Source organism: Thamnophis sirtalis, unplaced genomic scaffold (assembly GCF_051295495.1).
Source record: "Thamnophis sirtalis isolate CommonGarterSnake01/CBP01778 unplaced genomic scaffold, rThaSir2_p1.2 scaffold_2, whole genome shotgun sequence".
In the NCBI taxonomy this organism is placed as follows: Eukaryota; Metazoa; Chordata; class Lepidosauria; order Squamata; family Natricidae; genus Thamnophis; species Thamnophis sirtalis.
The window spans coordinates 100751293-100765173 of NW_028261382.1; the positions used below are offsets into that span (position 1 = coordinate 100751293).

Sequence of the window (13881 nt, forward strand, 5' to 3'; positions counted from 1 at the left end):
TTTTAGATCCTTGGAGAGCCGTCTGTCTGAAACAGTACTATGGGCTATACGGCTTCCTGCCTGAGCAGGGGGTTGGACTAGAAGACCTCCAAGGCCCCTTCTGACCCCGTGAACCAGAAGGGCAGTGCTTTGAGAAGGGAAGAAGACCAGTCTTCTCAACCAGGAGAGAGATGTTGCATCCAGGGCGGAAGACTAAACTTTGTCCCCATAGCCAGCAGCATGGAGGAGGCCTCTCCTCCAGGAACACAGATGAGCTGTCAAAAGGGATTCAGGTCAGACTTCCGGTTTGGGACTGAGAGGAGTTGTTGTTAACAGCTCCGGATTCTTGGCTGCGTTAAGCTGTCTAAACAGTATCCACCAACTGTTTGACACTTTGATTACCTCTTCTACGGGCATAGGAGGAGGAGGCGAGTAAGCTATGTTTGGACAGCACTCCATTTAACCCCCCCAGAACATAAATCTGGGGGTGGAAAGACGGAGCCACCTGGTAACATAGTGGATTCTCCGCATCAAGGACTTCTGCCGTCCACCCTCAGCTCAAGGATTGATTTATTACCGATTCCAATACGGGCAGAACTGATACTGGAGAACTTCTAATTGTATGTATAAAGACTTTAACTCCATATTTTAAAGAATTCCTTCTGACAAATTACTTGCTAGAAATACACAGAAAATGACGCCGAACAGCTTTGTAGGAAGGGTCAGGCTCTGATGACACAGATTTTTACGGAGCTCAGAACATTTAAATATCATTAAATCAGTAGGGATTTATTACTAAATAGTAATTGCTGGACAAGTGGTTTGCCTGGATTTAGTAATTGGGTGGAGAAGATTAAATGTGGAATGGCTTCTAAGGAGCATAAGATTAATGCTTCGAAGAGCGCTGGTAATTCACCTGCTCCCGGAACTAAATTACAGTCACTACTTCCCCCCCCCCCCCAACCTCCTCCTACCCCTGCAAGGGAGCCTTTGACCAGAGAAATACTGCAAAAAGATCTAAGTGTTGCCTTAGCTGAGGCCCTAAAAAATCATGCAGCTGCGATGGAAATTAAAATAAAGGAAGAGATATCTGCTGCCCATAAGGAATTGTCAGAAGAGCTCATGAATTCGGTCCAGACTTGGAACCAACAAATTAGAGACGATATTTTGGAGGCTTTCAAGTGTATTTTGGCTTATGTATTAGGAATCGAAAATAAATTGGAAGATCTTAGTGATTCCAATATTAATTTGGTAATGAAAATGAATGTGGTTCAACAAAAGGTTGGTGATGCAGAAAATGAAATTATAATGCTGCAGTACATACAGATGGAATTTGCCTTAAGGATAAGAGGCCTCAGAAAAATCAAGAAAATTTGAAGCTCTTCAGTCTTCATTGGAAAACCTCCAGCGATGGGGACGGACGGACGGACACACACACACACACACACCCCTCCCTCCCTTGCATTTTTAATTCCTTGTCCAGAGAGAGGAAAGCGTCCCTCAGTCGTGCCCTGAGAGTGATGGAGGCCTTTTTTCTACACCCCCACCCACCCCTGGAGTTACCAGGTTGGGGGCAGGCGGGCCTCAGCCCCTCTGGGGTTACACCTGACAGAAGGCTGTCAATCACAGAACATCAGCTGCAGGTATATTTATTTTTGCTTGATTCCCAACAGAAGGTCCTTCCACCCTTTGCATATATGGACTGAGGGGGAAAAAAACTCCAAAAAGTAAAATTAAAAAGCCGGGAGAAGATTTATTTATTCATTGATCATTGAAACCGCCCTTCTCCCTCAGAGGGAGATTCTGGATGCTGCTTCGAAGTTTGCAGGAGGCCTCCCTCTTCTCCCCCCCCCACTAATTGCAAATGGGAAGGGGCTTATTTGGCTTCCCCCCCCCCCAAGACAGCATGATGGGGAGTGGGCAGAACAAAGGAACTGGGGGAGGAAACTGGATCAATGAAGGAGAATCAGGGTTGGCATGAGGGGTCCTTGGTTCTCTGTGAGCTTGGTGGTTTTCTGGCAGGCGTCTCACGACCCATCTAGGTAACCTCATCAGTGCTAGTAAGGAGTGTGGAGTTTGCTGTCAGGAGGCAGCTGTGCAAACTGGGAGGCTTCCAAGTCTTTGAGAATTGGTCCTGCCCCTTCTCCTCCTTCCCCTCCCCCCCGCCTGCAGACTGTAGGGCAGAGCCGGTGGGCGGGATGACTCCGCGCGGAGAGCCCTCTAGTCAATGGGGCGGAAGGTGAGCCTGGGCGGCTTCTCCGGCTTCAGGATGAAGCTGTAGATGGTGTGGAGGTCTTCCTTGGAGACGGTGTCAATCTTGAAGTTCTTCAAGATCTGGAAGAGCCCCGTGAAGGCCATGAGGAGGAGAGGCCCCCGGAAGGCTCCTCCCCCCCCTCGGGGTCCTTCCCGGCCTCCCCCTTTGCATTCAGTGGGCTTCACTTCCCATAATCCCCGGCCAGCTCGCTGGCCATCTAGCAAAGCACCCACCCTGGCCCTCCTCCTACAGGTAGTCCTCGAATTACCGCCACGGTTGACCAACATTTCCATCGCTAAGCAAGTCAGTTAAGTGAGTTTTGCTCCACTTTACCACCTTTTTGCCACGTTTGTGAAGTGAATCAGTGCAGTGGTGGAGTTAGTGACCCGGTCGTTAAGCGAATCCAGCTTCTCCATTGACTTTGCTCATCAGAAGGTCACAAAAGGGGATCACGTGACCCCGGAACACGGCCACCGTCGTCAATATGACTCAGTGGCCAAGCGTCTTGAATTGTGACCATGGGGATGAGGTTGTAAGTGTGAGAAATGGCCTCCTTTTCTCAGGGCTGTTGTGACTGCCAATGGTCACTAGTCAAGGACTCCCCTAGGCGGAGCAGGTGACTGTCTGCCCCCCCGCCTCCCCCTCCCGCCTCCCCCTCCCCACTCACGTGCATGAGGAAGAGGGTCATTTCGGCCTCTGCCAGCCTCCGGCCGATGCACTGGCGAGAGCCGAAGCCGAAGGCCAGGGCCTTGAAGCTGTTGTCCTCCTTGCCCAGCCAGCGGGAGGGCTGGTACTGCTCGGGGTCCTTGAACACCGCCGGGCTCCGTCCCATGGAGTACAGCGCCACCTGGCAGAGAGTCTGAGGGCAGGAGAGGGGGGGGCTCCTGAGGGGCAGGGTCTCATGTTACAGCCCAGCCCCCATCGATCCAATTCCCCACCACCATCACACTTGAGCCCCAAACCTCTGTCGCTAAGCGAAACATTTATTCAGTGAGTTTGGCCCTATCTTACAACCTTTCTTGCCACAGTTGTTAAGTGAATCATTGCAATTAAGTGAGTCATATGGTTGTTAAGTAAGTCTGGCTTCCCCACGGACTTGGCTTGTCAGAAGGCCACAAACGGGGATCACGTGACCGTCGTAAGTATGAGCCAGTTGCCAAGGGTCTGATGCTGCAACGGTCACAAGTGAGGAAAAGGGGGGTCGCATTACCCCAGGCCACTATAATGGTCGCATATATGAGTCCGTTCCCAAGGGTCTGAAATCTGATCACGTGTCCATGGGGATGAGGTCACAAGTGTGGGAAATGGCCCTAAGTCACTTTTTAAAGTGCTGTTGTAGCTTTGAATGGTCACTAAGTGAAATGTTGTAAGTCAAGGACTATTTACAGTCACTGTTGTTAACCAGAAGAGGGAGGGGCGAAGAAGGGCAGCCTGAAGAGAAGCCGGCCTCCCCCAAGCCTCATCCATGAAAAGGCCATGGGGAGTCATAAGAGGGGGTGCATGGGGGGGGCTGACGGGGTCTCCTGCTCCCTAGAACTGTTTTTTACAGGCGTTTGAACCCCGGAAATCCTGGCCTCCAGTTTGGCCCCCCGTCAGGCCAAGCGAGGCCTGTGATGGGTGGGGGGAGGGGACACAGCACTTACACCAGCCGGCACACAATAATTCTGGAGCACCACGTCTCGCAGAGGATAGCGCTGGATGGTGATGCCCACCGGGTAGAGCCTGGAAGAGAGGGAGGAGAAAAGGCTGGCTGCTGCTTCCCCTCTGCTCCCCCGCAGCCCATGTCTCTTTCCCTGGTTGTTTCAAAGCTCGGATGATGGATGTTGGAGTTAAAAGCAGCTGGCCAGAAACCAGCAGGCTGTGAATTCTAGTTCGGCCTCAGGCATAGAGACAGCTGGGTGGCCTTGGCCAGTCCCTCTCCCCCCCCCCCCCCGCAGGAAAAGGAGACCAGCAACCCACTCCTGAAAAAATGTGGGCCGTGCAGTTGAGGGGAGCATCCAAAAGTGCTTCATGCTTGGAAGGGAGATCAGTTCTCATGGTTAGTTGTTCTTATTACCATATTACTGAGGTGGTGCAGTGGTTAAATGCAGCATTGCAGGCTACTTCAGCTGACTGAAGTTCTGCAGTTTGGCTGTTCAAATCTCACCGGCTCAAAGGTTGACTCAGTCTTCCATCCTTCCGAGGTGGGTAAAATGAGGACCCGGATTGTTGTTGGGGGCAATATGCTGACTCTGTAAACCGCTTAGAGAGGGCTGAAAGCCCTATGAAGCGGTATATAAGTCTAACTGCTATTGCAATTGCTATTTTTCAGAGTATAAGACGCACCAAGATTTTGAAGAGATAAATTTTTAAAAAAGGTTTTGCATTCTGGAGGCCTCCCAAACCTTCTGCATGCCTCATTTTTCATGAAGAACAGGGCATGCAGAGAATTTGAGAGGCCTGCAAAGTGCTCCTGGGAGCTGGGGGGGGGCAAAAATGAACAAAACACGGCCCGGTTTTGCCCTCCCCAGCCCCCAGGAGCACTTTGCAGGCCTCCCAAACCCTCTGCACAGCCGTTTTTTTGCAAAGGGGGCGGGGTTCGGGAGGCCACAGATGCTGTGTTCAGTGTATAAGACACACCCAGATTTTCACTCTCTTTTTTGTGGGGGGAAAGGTGTATCTTATACTCTGAAAAATACGGTAGATTTGTATCTGGTTACTATTTTGTACTTTAAATAATTTAAAATGGTGAAAGTATACAATATTATTTTTCCCCCCTTCTTTTCCCCACAACAACCCTGTGAGGTGGGTTGGGCTGAAACAGAGCGAATACTAGGCCAAAGTCATTCAGCAGGCTTTAATGCCTAAAGGCATGACGAGAACTCGCTCTCCCCTAATGCAGTGTTTCTCAACCTTGGCAACTTGAAGATGTCCGGACTTCAACTCCCAGAATTCCCCAGCCAGCATTTGCTGGCTGGGGAATTCTGGGAGTTGAAGTCCGGACATCTTCAAGTTGCCAAGGTTGAGAAACACTGCCGTAATGATTTGCTCAAATTCACCCAGGTGGCTTCTAAGGCGGGACTGGAACTCAGAGTCTCCTGGTTTCTAGGCCACCACCTTAGCCAGGGCTCTTCCCCACAGGCACTCAGACACCCATGTCAGCCAGCCCCCCCCCACTGCTCCCCCTTACCTCAGCGTCTCCTTCACGGCCCCCTTGAGCAGCGGCATGGCGTTCAGCACCTTGGAGAGCTCCTTGGAGCCCTGCACCTGGGCTTCGCGGATCTCCTCCCGGATGGCCACCTGCACCTGGGGGTTGCGGGCCAGCTCGAAGAGGGTGAAGAGCAGAGGCATGGCCGTCTGCGGGGGAGACGGGGAGAGGGCCAGGAGGGGGGAGTGGATGGATGGATGGATGGATGGATGGATGGATGGATAAGCCAGAGGAAAGGAGGGGTGGGCAGGGGAGTGGATGGATGGATGGATGGATGGATGGATGGATGGATGGATGGATGGATGGATGGATGGATGGATGGATAAGCCAGAGGAAAGGAGGGGTGGGCAGGGGAGTGGATGGATGGATGGATGGATGGATGGATGGATGGATGGATGGATGGGGCAGGGGAGAGGAAGGCAGGGAAGGAGAGAGGAGGGGGAGAAATTGTTCAGAATCTCACGCACGAGCAACCAACTCTCCTGCAGTGACCCGCCTTTCAATTTTTGAGCCACTGTTATCACCCACAGCTGGAGACTGATTTGGACCTGCCTCTCTGTGCCTGGATGAAATGGAATAAAATTAGGCCTGACACTGGAAGACGTGCCAATTCCCCCCACACACACACAGTTGACCTGCAAGGGTTCCGCTCTTTGTGATTGCGGTGCTGATAAGCAAACTGTTAAACGTATTGTGCAAGGCTGCCTACGCTGTGTGTCCTCTGGGTCCCCAGAATATCCGCAGGAACAAGGCCAGAGAGGAGATTACCTGCAGGGCTCATCTGGACACCCCAGTTCTGAGGACGTCCCTGCCATCATCTCCATCTACATTGTGGATATAATAACTTGGGGTGTGTGTCTGTGTGTGTGTGTGTGTGTGTGTGCTTCCTTCTCTTCTGTCATGTTTTCATTGTATCCTGAATGAAGGATTAATCCTGGGACCCATTGTCCCTCCAGAGCCGTTCAGACGAGCAGCCTGTCAGAAGAGCCTCTGAACCTGTCCCAGGTGGCCCGGAACCTCTGTGCCCAACGTCAAGAAGTTGCTGCTGGGCCACCTGGCAACCTCTGTGCTCTTGGCACCCTCTTTCTTTGCCTTGGGGGCTTAGAACCTTCAAAAGGCTGGCATTGCAAACGGTGTAAAGACGGGCAGTTGGTGGCTACTACTTTTCTTACAACCAACAGAAGCTGCGTCACAAATATTGTTCTCAGCTGCTAGAAAAGTTGTTCAGCCCAAGAATGGTGTGGAAGATTCCCACAAAACTCAGGGGAACTCAGGGGTCTCTCTCCCCCCCCATTCCTAGAGGTTCCCCCCCCCCCCGCAGAGCCAAGGGGCCAAGGGGTAGCCTGTGTGTTCCATGGTGCAACCAGCATCCTTGTTCCCCCCTTGGAGATAACCGGTGTGTCCCAGAGGCGCACTCACTGTGTCCACACCCCCGGCTGTTAACTCGGTGACGTTGGCCTTGATGGAGTCGAGAGGCAGCTCGGCCTGGACCAGCAGTTCTGCCATGATGCCCGAATACTTGCGGGGTTTCCCCAGGCAAAACTCCTGGTAGATGTTCTGGATGCATTTGTCAGCTGGAAGAGACGACCCAAGGAGGGGAAGCCCTGTGAGCCCCCCCCCCCCCCGAGACCCTGCTCCATGTGGGCCCCACCACTCAGGACACAGGGAATCTGAATGGAAATGGGGTGCCGCGCGGAACATCAGGGGCCTCTCTGTCCATCCTTCCTTCCTTCTTTTTTCTTTCTTTCTTCCCATCCTTCCTTCCTTCCAACTCCTCCTCCTCCTCCCTGCAAACCCCACTCCCTGCCAGGACTGATGGCGCTACTTATTGGCTCATGAAATGTCTGCAAGAAAACCACCAAGCTCAGAGAGCACCAAGGACCCCACAGTCCTTCCTTCTTTCTCTTTCTTTTTTTCCCCCTTTCTTTCTTCCTTCCCATCCTTCCTTCCTTCCAACCCCTCCTCCTTCTCCCTCCTGAAAACCCCACTCCCTGCCAGGACTGATGGCGCTACCTAGTTGGGTCATGAAATGTCTGCAAGAAAACCACCAAGCTCAGAGAGACCACTCCGTTCAATCCTGAGCTGCAAAGACTCTCCTTTGTCCGACCCATCCTTCTCCTGGGTGGGAAGAGGGCTTCCAGAATGGCAGGGTGGAAAGAGGCTCTGTCGTGCTGGAGCAGCTTCCTCCCTTCTGAGCCCTTCTCCCATCGCCTCCCCACCGGACAGGAGGCGGAGAGATATCTAGGGGGCCTGAGGGCAGCTGCGAAGGGCCTGGCTCTGGAAGGACAGATGCTGTCCCTGAAGTTCTCAGAGAATGACCTTTAACCAACCCCAGACCCCACCCCATTGTGTTATCTCTCTCTCTCTCTCTCCCAACCCACTTTGCAGTTCCCCTTCAGGCCTCTGCCCCCCCTCCCCAGTTGGAAGTGATCTGCACCCCCGCAACCCCCCCTGCCCGGCTCCTCCCAGGCTGACCATGGTTGAAGATGGTGTCCCAGGCCTTCAGGTGCTCCTGCCAGAGCCGGTTGTTCACCCAACGCATCACGCCTGGGGGGGTGAAGAGCAGAGGCAGCGTGGTCTGCAGCATGGTCTCCACGGCGTTGATGAACTCCTGGGACTCGGGCTTGGGACTTTCCTCCAGGAGGCCCAGGCGCTCCCCATACAAGGCGTAGCTGCTGGCTGTTGGTGAAGGGTCACGGGGGAGAGGAGAAGGTCAAGCCGCAGGGCCCAGCCAGAGAAAGGAGGGAAATCACCCACCCGCCACAGTCCAGGTCTAGGAGGCTTATTTGGGCCATTTGGTCCCTTCTGGAATTCTCCTACAAGAGGAGATCAGAAGGATGGCCGATACCTGGACAGGTGTGTCACCGGCCGATTCATCCATCAGCCGCCTCCACTTTGAGGTTCTCCAGATAGGGTTCAACTTCCACTTCATGCTCCTGAAATGGCTAGTTAGCCTTGGAGATTAGGACCGGGGTTTAACTTAGCAACTGAGTTAACTGGGTTTTCTGGATTCGCACAATCCTCTGAAACTTGTAAAACCAGGGCTGTCCAGCCTCAGCCACTTTTAAGACTTGTGGACTCCAGCTCCCAGAATTCCCTAGGCAACTAAACTGACTGGAGAGTTCTGGGAGTTGAAGTCCACACGTCTTAAAGTTGCAAAGTTGGACTTCCCTGCTTTAGACTTATGGACTCCTTGGGACACCCCAAAGACTACATGTCAACTCGTAAAGTTGCCATGGTGAGGAAAGGAGGGGGGGAGCGCATTCCATGCCTACCTCAGATTACTACAGCAGGCTTGGGAGGCATGCACCTCGTTAGAGAATGTGATTTGTGACACAGACTGAGGAGAGGGAAGAAACAAAGTTCAGCCATCATTTACGTGAGGTCAGACCTGACTGCAATGGAGTAGTGTTGAAATGGTGTTCCTAATAAATGACTGGTTTTCTTTTGAAACTTGGCTCAAGGTTCATGAATTAATTAGGGCATCTTTCAGAAACCTGACAGACAGTCAGATCTAACCTCATTTAAATTACGTCAGAATTTTGCCCCTGTTTCTTCCCTAACCTAAATGGACTTTGGTTGGAAAGCTGGCTGGCTAGAAAATTCTGGGCGTTAAAAGTTGCCAAGATTGGACACCCTTGTCCTGAAGGGAAATGCAACATGGGGCCGACAGACAGACAGACACCTTTGGCAAAGGGGCCCTTCCATAGGCAGCACAATGGGCTGGGACCTTCTGGGAGTTGAAGTCCACAGGTCTTAAAAGTTGCCACAGTTGGACACACCTGCCCTGAGCCAAGGCTTCCCTTGCAAGGCTGAGCTACTGGCTGAGTCACAAGGTTAAGGCTAACCAGCTGGTTAGTTGAATGCAACTGTGGGAGGTTTAAATGAATTGGTTAAGTAGCTGTCAGCCGCTCCTGAATCCCGGAACGTGACAGTAAGTCAGTTCTACCCGCCTGGGTTAGGTCCTCGGATGTATGCACACCCCGCGTGCGCGCCCAGTTCCACCGCAGACATCCTGGTAAACCAGGGAGGGACACCGCTAATAGTGCACCTTGTCTTCCAGGTTCCACCCCAGTGGTAGGGGGCGGCATGTCGGCCCTTGGGCTGCCATTTGTGCAGACGGGTCCAGCATGCCCTGCGAGGGTTACGTCAATGGCCCCGTGTACAGAGATGATCCTGCCAGCTTTGGCCCTCAGTGGGTGAAGTAGAAGCCTCTCTGTTCTCGTGACTGCCTGTTTCTCCATCAGCTTTGGACCCTCCCCCTGCTGGAGGGGCCCCTTGGGGTCCTTTTCCCTGCCCCTTCCAAGTAACACATAGCCCGCCTGAGGAAGGAGGCCCGCCTGGCTTTCAGAGGGAGCCAGGAGAAGAAGAGCTCCCAGGCCTCAACAGAGATGTCCCCAAGGGTGAGGCGCAGCGGGGCGCATGCAGAAGGGAGTGAGGCCCTGCTGGGACGGGGCCCTCTTGGGAGGCCTGCCTGTACCTTCCAGCGTGAAGCGGAAGAGGTCGTGGTAGAGATCAACGGTCAGAGACCCTCGGCTGTTCTTCCGGACCTGCCGGTGCATGAAGGCCACAAAGTCCTCAGCCACCGTGTTCAGGAAGGGCAGGAACTTGCGGGTGCCGGCAGGGCTGATCACTTCCTTGTTGAGGATGAGCCGGTCGGAGCGCCACTCTTCCCCGTTCCTGCAAGATAAGGTCACCCCCACAGGTGAGGCCTGGCTCCATGCAAGACCTCCCTGCCCCTCTGCGGTTGGGGGTCCTCCATCTCCTCCTGGAAACATCCCACCAAGGAGGTTGACCTCTTGGAGGCTTCCCTCAAATCTGCCCATTGGGACAATTCCTTGGAGCAGGACTGTCCGGCTTCAAAGCAGGAGGGGCACCTTCCTTCCCCGAGCAAAAGCCTTCCCTCCTCTGCCGGGGCTCCTGGCCGGCACAGCGGCTGTCCTGGTGGCCGGAGAGGGTCAGTGAGGCCTCTCTTTGGGAGGAGACGCCCTGCAGTGACATCATCTGAATGCGGCACCCTAACTTACAGTAGGAAGACGCCACATTTGTGGTTCCTTAGGCTGCGGTGGGCTAGCCACGAATCTATGCCCATCCGGCGTGGGAAAATCCCCTCCGTCTGGAAGAGCTGGGCGGCATCTTGCGGTAGGAAGACATTGACGCTGTCATGGCTGCCCACCGTCTCCCTGCCAAAGCAACAGAATCCGGTCACAGAGAGAACTGCCCACCTGCTCTGCGCTCCTGGGACGAGAGCAGAGAGCCTGGAAGGAGGGGGAGGGGGAAGGAGAAAGAGGGAGAGGGAGAAGGGAGGGAGGGAGGGAAAGGAAGGAAGGAAGGAAGGAAGGATCATTTTAAAAAAATGTCATTGTCAATTTTAATTGGGTTTGGGATATTCTATTTAATATATTTTTTTAAACTTTTGTATGATGTGTTTCTTTTAATGTTGTACGCCGCCCTGAGTCCTTGGGAGAAGGGCGGCATATAAATCTAATAAACCTAAACCTTAATTGCCAGGAAGTCTCTCCTCAATTCCAGGTCGCTTCTCTCCTTGATGAGTTTCCATCCGTCGCTTCTTGTCCTGCCCTCGGGGGGCTTTGGAGAACAGGTTGAGCCCCTCTCCTTTGGGGCAGCCCCTCAATATTGGGAGATGCTCCCCTGTTCTCCCCTGGTCCTTCGTTTCATTAAACTAGGCAGATCCAGCTTGTGCAAAGCATCCTTCCTACGTTCATCCTATAGGACAGTGTTTCTCAACCTTGGCAACTTGAAGTCCTGTGGACTTCAACTCCCAGAATTCCCCAGCCAGCTATGCTGGCTGGGGGATTCTGGGAGTTGAAGTCCACAGGACTTCAAGTTGTCAAGGTTGAGAAACATTGTCCTATAGGAACTTTCCATAGCCTCCAATCATCCCCTGTTCTTCTCTGCCCTTTGCTGGCTGGCTGGGGGGGATTCTGGGAGTCGAAGTGCCCCCCATCTTCAGGGCCCCTTCCTACGTTCTGCTCTAGGACACCCGTCACCGCCAGGAAGGGTTCGGCCTAGCCTCCTTCCCCCAAACAGTTTTTCCTCTTTCAGAACCAGCGACTCTCCCTTCATTCTTCTGGGCACCGTCACAGTGCGTTTGCATGTGTGTGTGTGTGTGTGTGTGTGTGTGTGCTATTTTGTGCCCTCGCAGCGAGTTCCTCCGAATGCTTGCAAGGCATTAAAACTGTGTTTCTCAACCTTGGCAACTTGAGTTGAGGTCAAGGGGAGTTGAAGCCCACAGAACTTAAAGTTGCCAAGGTTGAGAAACTCTAGAGACATTCACTGTATCTGGGGGTGGGGGGGATTTCTGAAGTGAGGTGGTCTCCGAGGGGTCGTTCTGGGGGAGGGATTTGCTTTTGGGAGGGTTGTGAAATAACATGTAACAACCCTAAAAGCGAAGGAGGTCAGTCTGGGATCCGAATGTCTCTCTAATAAGGGAAAATCTTTGCAGCTCAGGGTTGAAATCTTCTTTGGGGCTCTTTCAGCTGGGGGGGGGGTTGCTTGCAGGCGTTTCACGACCCAGGTAGGTAACATCATCAGTGCTAGCAGGGAGGAGGGTTGCATCTTCTAGTACTGATGATGTTACTTAGCTGGGTCATGAAACGTCTGCAAGAAAACAAACCCCAACCTCAGAGAGCATCACAGATTGGCTCTCACTCTCTCTCTCTCTCTCTCTCCCCCTCTTTCTTTCTCTCTTCTTTCTCTCCCTCCCCCTCCCCCTCTTTTTCTTTTTCTTTATCTCTTTCCCTCCCTCTCCCTTTCTCTCCCTCTCTTCCGCCCCTCTCTCTCACACACACACAATCACACATGCCGAGGTGGTGCAGTGGTTAAATTCAGCACTGCAGGCTACTTCAGCTGACTGCAGCTCTGCAGTTCGGCTGTTCAAATCTCACCAGGCTCAGGGTTGACTCAGCCTTCCATCCTTCCGAGGTGGGTAAAATGAGGACCCAGATTGTTGGGGGCAATATGCTGATTCTGTAAACCGCTTAGAGAGGGCTGAAAGCCCTGTGAAGCGGTATATAAGTCTAACTGCTATTGCTAAGCACACTGACTCGGGGTTAGCTGACCTCATGAGGACCTTCCTTCCAAGCCCCCTCAGGTGACCCACCCACCCCTGAAAGCCCGCAGTGGGATCCACCTGACCCCTTTCCAGGGGAAGGAGAGACTCACCTGTAGATGGGCCCCAGGTGCTGGAAGTTCCTGTCCATGACGCGATGGAGGTTCTGGAAAGCGTTGGTCCTCCAGAACTGGAAGAGGTTGAGCCAGGCGCTGCGCCCGTTGCGTGGGATGGCCTCGAAGGGCTGCACCTTGGTGGGGCTCAGCTTAGCCACCGCAGCGGGGGCCAGGGAGAGGGCCCGGGAAAGGCCGGGGCCAGCAGAGCGGGGCCTCAGCCGGCTGCATGCCCCCATCTCCTGCGCTCTGGGCTCTCCCGGAGAGGCAGCCAAGGAGGGCTCTTTTATGCCAGTGGACGTCCCCCGCCCCCACCCCACACCCCTCGCCCAAGGACAGCCGTCCCAGCAGGGAGGGTGGGGGAGCCAGGCGTGGCCTGCCCAGATCCTTCCCCTGCTGCTGCTGCTGCTGTTGAAGCTTCCTCTCACCTGCCCCTCCAGAGCCAGGCAGGGGGTGAGGGCTCTGGGCCCAGGGGAAGGAGTGGAAAGGGACCAGGAGTCCCTCAAGGCGTCTCCACTGGCATGTCGGAGGAGAAGTTTAAGTTTAAGTTTTGTTTTATTTATATGCCGCCCTATTCCCTAAAACAGTGTTTCTCAACCTTGGTAACTTGAAGATGTCGGGACTTCAACTCCCAGAATTCCCCAGCCAGCGAATGCTGGCTGGGGAATTCTGGGAGTTGAAGTCCGGACATCTTCAAGTTGCCAAGGTTGAGAAACACTGCCCTAAAAGGGACTCAGGGCGGCGAACAACTTAAACGGGAAGGGGAAACATACAAGTACAAAATACACATATTAAAATGACCAACAACCACACCTGTCGAGAGGGGAGGGGAGCTCATCAACCCCAGGCCTGCCGACACAGCCAGGTTTTAACGGCTTTTCGGAAAGCAGGGAGAGAGGTGAGGGTCCGAATCTCCACGGGGAGTTCGTTCCAAAGGGGCCAGAATTAACAGGAGCCAGAAGAGCCACAGAGGAATGGCAGAAGATCAGCAGATGATGAGCAGGCCTGCATAGCACAGCTAAAGAATTTTATGTATACTTGATAGAGGATTGGTGATGTATAACGTTAAGGACATATTACAATGATATCTTGTTGTTGATAAATAATTCTAATAAGGGAATAATTAAAAATTGGTACATATATATGTAGCGACTATTTAGAATATTGTGTTGAAAAATGAAGGAATAAGATCTCTGTTTGAATGTGTGATGTACAAGGACAACAATGAACATAAGAATACCCAATAGTTGATTGGTGGAATTATGCATAATTGAAA

The 13881-nt window shown here is 53.0% G+C and overlaps 1 protein-coding gene across 1 annotated transcript; it reads right to left on the minus strand.

Moving 5' to 3' along the window:
* Positions 1-2183: 2183 nt before the first annotated feature.
* LOC106545562 (cytochrome P450 11B, mitochondrial) lies at positions 2184-10628 on the minus strand. Its single transcript, XM_087706571.1, has 8 exons — positions 10448-10628; positions 9901-10100; positions 7896-8099; positions 6840-6994; positions 5403-5569; positions 3877-3955; positions 2901-3092; positions 2184-2313 (listed from the first exon to the last, which is right to left on the minus strand). The coding sequence occupies exons 1-8, from the start codon at positions 10510-10512 to the stop codon at positions 2200-2202; spliced, it is 1176 nt and encodes a 391-aa protein (XP_087562697.1). The 5' UTR covers positions 10513-10628; the 3' UTR covers positions 2184-2199.
* Between the last annotated feature and the right edge of the window lie 3253 nt (positions 10629-13881).

Bases quoted from the DNA above. Each gene is read 5' to 3' on its own strand.
- LOC106545562 (XM_087706571.1), bottom strand. From the start codon at position 10,512: ATGGGCATAGATTCGTGGCTAGCCCACCGCAGCCTAAGGAACCACAAA. The intron at 6,995-7,895 runs GTCAGCCTGGGA...CGTCTCTTCCAG, and splicing joins GGACACCATCTTCAACCATG to CTGACAAATGCATCCAGAAC. The intron at 5,570-6,839 runs GTGAGTGCGCCT...TCTCCCCCGCAG, and splicing joins CAGCCGGGGGTGTGGACACA to ACGGCCATGCCTCTGCTCTT.